We start from the raw sequence: 10,092 nt of genomic DNA, 5'->3' as shown, positions 1-10,092 counted from the left end.
AGAGCAGAAAAAAGAGGTAAAGAAAGGTTTCTAACTTGAATAGTCAACTCTTTTGTAAATATAGGAAAAGTTAAAAGAATATCCTCCTCACAAACTTAGAAAATCGAGGACAACCACTCCACTCAGAATCACAACTCACAAATTCCAAGTAAAACTGAATTTACAGAAAAAAAAAAGGTGGAAAATGGAGGGTTGCTTCTAGTGTGCAAACTGCAAAGTGGGAATTTCTTCCTGCCCTGGGCAGAACCACTACAATCACAACAAGTCTGCCTGGGACCATTGTGCAAAGCTTACGAGTCCACATAAGCTTAGGCAACCGGTAGGCAATCATTTCATAGGTGAATCTATGTTTTCAGAACCGGATCGGATAGTGAGTCAATGGATTCGATCGGGGTCGATAGGATCGAACCGGATGACGTCATAAATAAAAATTATTTAAAAATTAAAATATTATATATATAATATCTAATAATATATTGATATTAATAAAGGTATATTCATATATATTTGATGTTTCAAATATATTTAACAAGAAAATACAAAGAAATTAGAACAATCAAGTAGCAATTTATATTATTTAATAAATATTAACAAGTTTAGAATTAAAATTATGAATTTAATTGAAAAATAACATCAAATTTTAGGACAATATTTATAAAGTATCAAATATTTGATGTATATCAATAAGTTTTAACAATTTAGGGGGTCAAAACATAATATTAAAAAGTTTGAATTTTTTTTAAAAAAAATTACTGTTAAACCGGAAAAACCGATTTTTTACCGATCAAACCCGATTTTTGACCGGTTTTGACCGGGTTTTAAATTTCCTATTTTTTAATATGATTCGGACCGATTACCTGGTCGGTTCTCGGTTTGACCGGCCGGTCCGATTCGAGTTTCAAAACAGAGAGGTGAATTACGTAGCAGAGTAATGTGGGACTTTGTAAATGACTTTTTTTTTGAAGGACTTTCTAAAGGACTAAATTGCATATATGTCTGTACATTTGATTGGGTTGATAAATTAATCATCATCTAGGTAAATGCTCAATTAGGAGAACATAAACAACCGAGAGACAAAAAGACATTCAATGCCGAATTGCTTTTCTCAAAACATAAATCCGATGCCATCATTTTCTAATTTAAATAATATTTAATTTCTGTGTATATGATTGTGAAAAATTCCTTCAATTTCTCTTATGATAGCCAACTTTATTGCTGAACCAAGTTACTGAAACTAATTATTTACTAAAAGTTCATTATTCACTCTCACTATTATTAGCTAATGAAAATGAATTTTTGTTGAACCCACGAAATGTTTGGTAGTAAATAAAAGAATATAGGTATACCTTTTACATTTTTGCCCTTTTTCCTACTTCTTTTTCTTCTAAATTTTCTTCACTCTTTCAATATGTTCAAGTATTTTTTTAAGTTAATATAATACTAGTGTACATGATATTTATAAGCGTATGCAAGCAATTAAAAGGGTTATTATCACTTTACCCCCCCTAAACTATATCACTACTATCAAGTTATCCCATAACATGATCTTTTAGTCACTTAACCCCCATAAATAATTCAACTCAACATGTCAATAAATTTTGAATAAAAATACTCTTTTATTCTATAGCATTACTACATTGTTATTGTCACTTTATTTCTTTAAATTATAGTGATACAATCGCTTTAATTCCTAATATTATTTTCTAAACATTTTACCTCATTTTTAATCTACCTAGTATAGTAAAAAAATTTTAAATGTATTTACCTTTTTATATATAATTAAAAATAAAAAAAATTGGAATGGTTATTATTCATTTTTTTCACTTTAAAAGATCCCAAAACATAAAACTAAAAGGATTTTTTTCAAATTTATTTTTTCACACTTATTAATAGTACGAAAAGAAAAAGAGATAGGAAAGAAGAAAATAGAAAATTAGATTTTGCAAAGAAAGAAAATAAAGAAGATTCTAACATTATTGTATTACTTTAAAGTTGTTAGTATTAGGGTTGGAATTGAGTGATAAACACAAAAGTAAAATAATTTTAAAATAATAAAAATATTTAATTCTTTCGTATTTTTATTTTTTGAAAAATCTCTCTCTCTCTCTCTCTCTCTCTCTCTCTCTCTCCTCCTCCTCCTCCTCCTCATATATATTTTTCAATATTAATAAGATTACCAAGGAAAAAGAGATTAATACTTGCCACTCTAAATTTTTTATTATTCAAAGAAGAGAGTATTTTCTTCTAAAATTTATGATTATTTTATCTACAATCTCAATTCTAGTTTCTTGAAGTATTATGTTAATTAAGTTTATGATTACTCATCTACAAATTCGATATTAATTTGAAAGTCACCATGTTACATATAAGATTACTTATCTAATTTCTAAATTTAAATTAAAATCTACTAGGTCAATTATGTCACGATTCTGGTTTCTTGAAGTACTGTGTTAATTATGTTTCTAATAAATCATCTATAATTTTGATTCTAATTAAAAAACTACTATCTATTCAACATATAAAGTTAGAGAGATCGCAGTTAGTGTAAACTTTTTTATGTCATTTTTCAAAATTTCTATTTTATCCTTAAAGAAAAATTAATTTTTGATCTGACTACTTAATCACGTTTTGCCAATATAACTACTGTAACTACTCTAAACAGTGTTTGTGTTTTAAATAATGTGTTGGGTCTCACCTCTTTACTTTATCCTCAAATACATTTGTTTGGATATGTAAATTAATTTGAACACGAGATTGTAATTGACATTTGTCTAGATATCGTTGCTTGCTCATTTCAATGGATTTGCTATCATTAGATAATCCATATCACAACAAAATCTTTTAATTTAGCACTTACTTTTAAGAGTAAATTTTGATTTTTGCTATAATTGGTTATCCTTATCATTAGATAATGTTAATATTTAAAAATTCTCAAATTTTGACACTATTTTACTAATCAAATTTGTGATTTATAGTCTGTCATGTCCAGTACAACTAGTTGCGGAGTTAGAACTTAAGTTGGTAACTATCTAGTTATTTCAATAGTTCAAACGTTCGATCTCTGAAACTTTTGTATTATGTGATTTATGTTTATGATTATTTTATCTATAATCTCAATTCTAGTTTCTTCGTATACTACGCTAATTATATTTATAATTACTCATCTACAAATTTGATATCGATTTGAAAGTCACCATGTTGCGTATAAAATTACTTATCTAATTTTTAAATTTAAATTAAAATATATCACGTCAATTATGTCCCAATTCTGGTTTTTTTGTAATACTATGCTAATCATGTTTCTAATTGTTCATCTATAATTTTGATTCTAGTTAAAAAGCCACTATCTATGCAATATAAAAAGTTAGAGGAGTCGCAGTTAGTATAAGTTTTTTAATGTCATTTTCTAAACGTTCAATTTTATCCTTAGGAAAAACTTTTAATTTTTGCTCTAATTACTTAATCACGTTTTGCCAATATAACTACCCTAAGTATTGCAATTACCAAATTACTATAACCTTATAAACCAAGATTCTTCAATAAATTTATAATAAATGTATTTTTGTAAAAAATAAAATGTATATAAAATTAATTCCTTTTAATTATTTTTGCATATAATTACTCATCTACGTCAACTGATAATTAAATTTAAATAGTCATAACTCTTTTATCAAGTAAGCATTTATAGTTTAAGATTGGAGTGCACATGGCTTCATTTCCACATATCTCCAAGGATTATTGCAATTGACCAATTTGGGGAGCTACTCCCCAATTGATGCCAAGTTTTGGGTGCAAACAAGTGCCCATAAGTTGTTGAGAGACTTGCATTTTATTTCTCCAAGAAATACAATGGGACCCATAATCAACCCCTTCTACCCGGTATCTAGTAGTTCATTTAATAGCTGCATCCTGCCCGGCTCCACAATGATGTCTTGGCCAACTTTGCTTCACTCTTCCTACCATGCACAGATGAATTAGCTTTCCACCATGGATGAAATCGAAAATGGAGTTCCATCTTATGTTTTGTGTGACATTGATACTTAACATTTTTTCAATAAATAAAACAAGTAAATATACAAGAATATTATTCCATTAGTTTGTTATTCTCTTCTTTTTTTTTCAATCATCAACTCTTTTACTATTTCTACTCCAGCCTACTTAGAAGAGAACTCAATTATGTCGGGAGCTAGAGGGAATAGTTCCCTCACTTAAATTAAAAGAATGCAATAGTGCACGCCCTTCAAATTTTACACCTTATGCTTGGCCTCATTTGTTATTCATACTAGTATATGTGTATCAACTTTCAGTAAATTATGAGAGCTACTGAAGATTCGTTTTTGGATTCAAATTCCCTTTTTCTCTCCCTATTTCTTCAATTTCACCTCTTTCTTGTTAGGGGAAAAAAAGTAATAAGACCCATGTTTAATTATGTAGGTTGTCTAATCTAAGGACTATTCCATGAGCATTGCTTAAGGGCGAAGTTGAAGTGTTAATGTTGAAATTTTTAGCATTTGTGATCAATGGTTTGAGGAACATATAGCCAATGCAGTGGAATATGCTAAAAAGCAATTAAAAGTTGCGTTAGTCCTATACATTTTTTGCTCAAGTAAGAAGAAGAGTATTTAAGATATTCTCCTATAATTGAGAGTCCAATACCTAATTAATATCCACTGCCAATTAAAATGAGTCATTTATGTTAACAACAAGTATTTCACGATGCAATTCGAATGGAATAAAATTAATGAGGAAGCAATGGGCCCTATAATCAATCCCCTGGAATATAAGCCTAATCTGTGTCAGCTCAACCGTAAACCTTCTTCATTCAGTCCAGTACACGAGCATCTCATAGCCCATTGACCATCCTGGTCTTTTAGGTCTGCATTTGGCCTCTTTAGACTGCATAAACTTTGTTAAAGAGGGAGAGAGAGAGAGAGAGAAAAAAAATAGAAAGAAGTCTACTGACTTCGCATCATATTTGTATGGAGTAGTCTCTCATCATGAGAGAGGGCTTCTCTCTGTTCTAGAGAGAGAAAATCCCCTTTTGTGGGTGTTTTTTCTTTCCCAAAATATCCAAAATTGAACTGCCAATTCTGGCGCTAACCATAAAATCCTTCTATAGGAGGAAACTTACCGATATCGGTACTCCATCTCTGGCATAGTGCGGACATCTACTACTGATAGCCATTACTGTTTCTTCTAGCCTTTGCGGTCTGGGAGTGGACGTTCTCAATCGAACCATAGGTTTGTAGCGTTCTGTTTTCTTTTATTTTTGCTTCTAATCGCGGTCTGATTCTGATTGCAGTGGAGCATCTGGACTGGGGGACTAATCGGGAAGCATCGTTAGGGCTCGGACTAATACCTGATCTGTGCTTGACTGATCGTGATCTGTTTTAGCGGAAAAGGTAAGGGGAGGATTATGGAAAACATTGAGGAAGTGATGCGAAGGTTCAAATTATCAGCGAAAAAGAGTGGAGGTGTGAATTTGGAGGAGAAAGAGGTAGCAGGGGGTGCTGGAATGCAAGCGAAGTTTAGTTGGGAAGGTTTGGGGGGAAAACCAGGCACATATTGGGGGAATTAAGAGCTTTGCAAACAGCATGTGGTCACGGGTGAGGAATCTGAGGGTGGTAGAAATTGGTGGGAATTTGTTCCAATTTATTTTCGAAAAAGAGACGGTTATTGAGATAGTAATGTCTAAGCGGCCATGGATCTATGATGGCCAGCCACTCATCCTAGTGCCGTGAAAAGCTGGTATGGAGGAGGACGAAGAAATTCTAAGTAAAACTCTGATATCTGGAATTTACCTCTGCATTGGGTTACCAAGGAGGCAGGGAGGAAGATTGGGAGTATTTTTCCAAAGGTGAGTGAGGTGTTAGTACCGCAGAGTGGGGGAAAGGACGGTAAGCATCTGACATTGCTGGTTGAGGTTGATCTTACTGCAGCGCTGCCTAGGGGTGTGATGGTTAATAGCTCTGGGGCGAGGAGGTGGATTGAGTTTAAATATGAAAAATGCCCTGACTTCTGTTTTGGGTATGGAAGGATAGGACATTATGAAAGAAATTGTAGTAGGAGGGGTATGAGCTCAGGCATGGACTCTCAATATGGGAATTGGTTGCGAGCCAGCTACCCTAGGAGTCCTAGTAGGAGAAGTAGGAATGGGGGTGATTCTGGAGGCGGGGAGGAGGTGAGGTTCCACTCCAATAGCAGGAGGAAAGACAGGAGTGGTGGACATAAGTTATTGTTAACATACACGGACGAGTTTCACAAGGGGAAGGATGGAGTGCTGACTGGGGATGGCCTGGGGAAAGTGCGGCCAGAGGGGTTGAGTGAGGGAGGAAGGGGTGAAGTGGAAGAGATAAGGGCGGAAAGTAAGGAGACTAAGCAGAGAAAAGGGAAGCTGGAGGGGATGGAGAGAGGGATGGATGGCAAAGGGGTGACAGTTGGGGAAAGAGGGAGTGAGATAGGTGGAACTTTGAGGGAGCAGGAGGAACGGGGAATAAGGAAGGCGGTAAGGAAGAAATGTATGACCTGATGTGGATTGATGGAGTGCAGGAGAGGACTAAACAGGTTTAGAGGGTGACAGGAAAGTCGAATGTGAAGGAAACAGTTTAATTTCTGAGGGAGAGAAGAGGGTAAGGAAGGCAGGGAGGCCAAGGGGCAGACCAAAAGGAAGTCAGGGGAGTAATAAGACATATAAAAGGTTGGTGCTGGAGGTGAGTAGGAGGCAACCTTTAACCGAGGTTAATACGGAAGAAACAGGAACTAGGAAGGGGAAAAGGAAGTTGGAGACAATATGTGGGAGGGAGGGAGAAGAGCATGATAGGGGTGAAAACTGGAAGAGAAGCAGGATTATAGAGGGAGGTGGTGACTGGATGGTGTTAGCTGAGGGAGTGGAGCCCACCCTAAATGGGGCTCCAAGGTCTGAATAAAGGCTGTGGTGTGGAACTGCCGAGATGTGGAGAGCCCCTTGACAGTTCCCCAGCTGAGAGAGGTCACTAGACTTCACTCTCCTGTGTTAGTTTTTTTGTCTGAAACAAAAAAGAAAACAAGCTATTTGAATAATATGAAGCAATGGCTGAGGTTTGATAGTGTTTTTGTAGTTGATCCGGTTAGTAGAGCTGGGGGCCTGGCAGCAATATGGAAGAAGAAGCTGAACGTAAAGAAGGTATTGTTTACCAGCTTTACCATTGAACTATTGATAGAGGATAGTAAACTAGGATAGACTGGTGGTGCATCTGTGCTTATTCGAGCTCAGATGCAGGTGTGAGAAAGGCACAGTAGGAGATTGTAAGGAGGTGAAGCTCACTATGGGGTAAATATTGGGCTATTATGAAGGACCTGAATGACATTACTTCAAATATGGAGAAATGGGAAGGGTAAACCAAGAGCTGAGGTCAGTTTCCAGGCTTTTAACTCTTTCATCAATAGTAATGCTCTGACTGATATTGGATATGATGGAGTCCCATGGACATGGTGTAATAATTGGGGAAATGGGGAGAGGTAAAAGAGAGGATAGAAAGGATTTTGGGAACTCAAAACTGGGGAGAGAAGTTTGCCAAGGCAACGTGTTTGCGTGTGGAAATCGAAGCCTCTGATCACTGTATGCTGGTATTAGATACACAACCAGGGGGGAGGAGGTGGAAGAGAATGTTTGTGTTTGATAGGAGATGGATGTTGAATGAGGATATAGGTAAGGTAATTGGGGAGATGTGGCAAGAGGAGCAAGCAGGGTCTAAGATGTTCAGAGTGAAGTGCAAAATTAAAAATGTCAGAATGAATCTGCTTAGATGGAGTAAGGGGAGTTGTTGCAATGCTAGGAAACACATAGAACAGGTGAGGGAGGAGATTAGGAAGATGAAGGAAGGTAAACCGAGTGGCTATAAGATTAAGCTGGCTCGTCTGAAAAGGGAGTTAGTTGATGCCTACAGGAGGGAGGAGCTGTACTGGAGCCAGAAAGCAAGGGTGAGCTGGTTGAAGGAAGGAGATAAGAATACTAGTTTTTTCCATGCAAGAGTGATGGGGAGAAGGAAAATGAACAAGATTAGTGTTCTGAGGGATAGGGGTGAGAAATGGTGTAGGAATGAGGAGGAAACCAAGCAGGAGATCTTAGATTACTTTCAACAGATTTTTACAACAGAGAGTCCACTGGAGTTCACGGAAATCCTGCAAGGCATCCCTCTGGCCATAACAGAATAGATGAATATTAAGCTGATCAGGAAAGTAACAGAACAGGAAATTGGTTAGGCAGTCTTCTCAATGCATCCGAACAAGTCCCCTGGACCAGATGGTATGTCCTCACTTTTTTTTTCAAAAATTCTGGCCCATTGTTAAGACTGATGTAGTTCATGATGTTCAAAGTTTCTTTCACTCTAGCTATCTTCTTAAATCAATAAATGAGACTCTTATTAGCCTTGTACCCAAAACTGATTCCCCTTCCACAATCACTGATTTTAGACCTATTAATCTTTGTAATGTCATTTATAAGGTCATCTCTAAAGTAATTGTAAACATATTTAAGAGTGTTTTGCGCCATTGTATATGTCACTCCTAATCTGCTTTTGTTCCTGGGAGACAGATTTTAGATAATGTCTTGATTGCCCACGAAAGTGTCCACTTCCTTAAAAAACAAGAGGGTTGGTCGAAATGGCTATATGGCAATCAAACTAGATATGTCAAAGGCATATGATAGAGTTGAATGGATCTTTCTAGCTAAAGTAACGGGGAAAATGGATTTCTGCGCTACATTGATCCAGTGGATCATGGAGTGTGTGACTACTGTTACATATGCTGTCAATTTTAATGGTGAGAAAACTGGTTTTATTAGGCCCACTAGGGGGTTGAGACAAGGGGATCCCCTTTCCCCATATTTGTTTTTAATCCGCGCTGAAGGGTTTACTTCTTCGATTAAGCAGTCGAATGACTCTGGGAAACTAACTGGGATGAGGATAGCTAGAGGGGCTCCTAGGTTGTCTCATTTGTTTTTTGCAGACGACTCACTAATTTTCTGTCAAGCCAAAGGAAGGGAGGCAGGAGAACTGAAGAGAATATTGGAGGTGTACCAACGAGCATCAGGCTAGGTGATCAATGTTGAGAAGTCATCACTGTTTTTTGGTAGGAATGTGGCTGAGTGGCAAAGGACGGAAGTGATGGGCGAACTACAAGATATGAAACAGGCAATGCAAGGTAGGCATTTGGGACTGCCCCTTGTTATTGGAAGGTCTAAGAAACAAGTGTTTGATTTTATAAGACAAAAAATAATAGTGCGACTAAAGGGATGGAAGGAGAGATTATTGATCAAGCTGGGAAAGAGGTCTTGCGGAAATCAGTTATAATGGCCTTACCAATGTATGTGATGTCTTGTTGTCTGTTGCCAAAGGGCCTATGTGATGAGATTTGCTCAGAGATGGCTAATTTCTGGTGGGGTCAAAAGGAACAAGAGCAAAAAATACACTAGTTGCGGTAGGGAAGATTGACAGAAGTAAAGACGGAAGAGAGATTGGGCTATAGGGATTTGCATGAATTTAATCTAGCTTTGTTAGCAAAGCAGCTTTGGAGAATCTTGACAAAGCCAAATCTGTTAGTAAGCAAGATACTAAAAGTGAGATACTTCAAAGGGTCTTCGATTTGGACTACTGAAAGCTCTAATGCAGATTCATGGTGCTGGAAAAGTTTGCTGAAAGCAAAGGGGCTGTTAGAGGAAGGGATGAGGAAGCTGGTGAGAAATGGGAGGACTATTGATATATGGGCAGATAGGTGGTTGCCATATGTGGGGGATGGAAGGGTAAAAGCTAGGGAGGGAGAAGGTGTTCAGGTTCAGAGGGTTAGTGAGCTTATACAAGATGGGAGGTGGGACATGGAGCTGGTTAATAGGATCTTTAATGGAGAGGATGCAAAGAAAGTGCTTCGAATTCCCCTTAGTGTGCGACCTGGGAAAGATAAAATCTACTGGGCACTGTCGACCACAGGGGTATATACAGCAAAGTCGGGCTACAAGCTAGCAAAGTGTAGGACGAGAAGGGAGGACGAGAGGGGGAAAAAGGAAATGGCCAGTTGCAGCAAAAACTACTCAGCTCATAGTTGGAAGTTTCTCTGGGC

General features: G+C 36.8%; 1 protein-coding gene across 1 annotated transcript; it reads left to right on the top strand.

Annotated features, from left to right (window-relative positions):
* The first annotated feature begins 6,903 nt into the window (after positions 1-6,903).
* On the top strand, positions 6,904-8,193 carry LOC140016576 (uncharacterized). Its single transcript, XM_072070140.1, has 3 exons — positions 6,904-6,988; positions 7,098-7,162; positions 7,498-8,193. Exons 1-3 carry the CDS (start codon positions 6,904-6,906, stop codon positions 8,191-8,193), a joined length of 846 nt encoding a protein of 281 aa, XP_071926241.1.
* Positions 8,194-10,092: the final 1,899 nt, after the last annotated feature.

The sequence above is a fragment of the Coffea arabica genome, chromosome 11c (assembly GCF_036785885.1).
Source record: "Coffea arabica cultivar ET-39 chromosome 11c, Coffea Arabica ET-39 HiFi, whole genome shotgun sequence".
Classification (NCBI taxonomy): Eukaryota; Viridiplantae; Streptophyta; class Magnoliopsida; order Gentianales; family Rubiaceae; genus Coffea; species Coffea arabica.
This window is presented reverse-complemented; position numbering and strand designations above follow the sequence as displayed.

Coding starts and splice junctions, on each gene's coding strand:
- LOC140016576 (XM_072070140.1), top strand. CDS start 6,904: ATGGGGCTCCAAGGTCTGAATAAAGGCTGTGGTGTGGAACTGCCGAGA. Junction 6,989..7,097: donor CAGTTCCCCAGCTGAGAGAG/GTCACTAGACTT, acceptor GTGTTTTTGTAG/TTGATCCGGTTAGTAGAGCT. Junction 7,163..7,497: donor AGAAGCTGAACGTAAAGAAG/GTATTGTTTACC, acceptor AAATGGGGAGAG/GTAAAAGAGAGGATAGAAAG.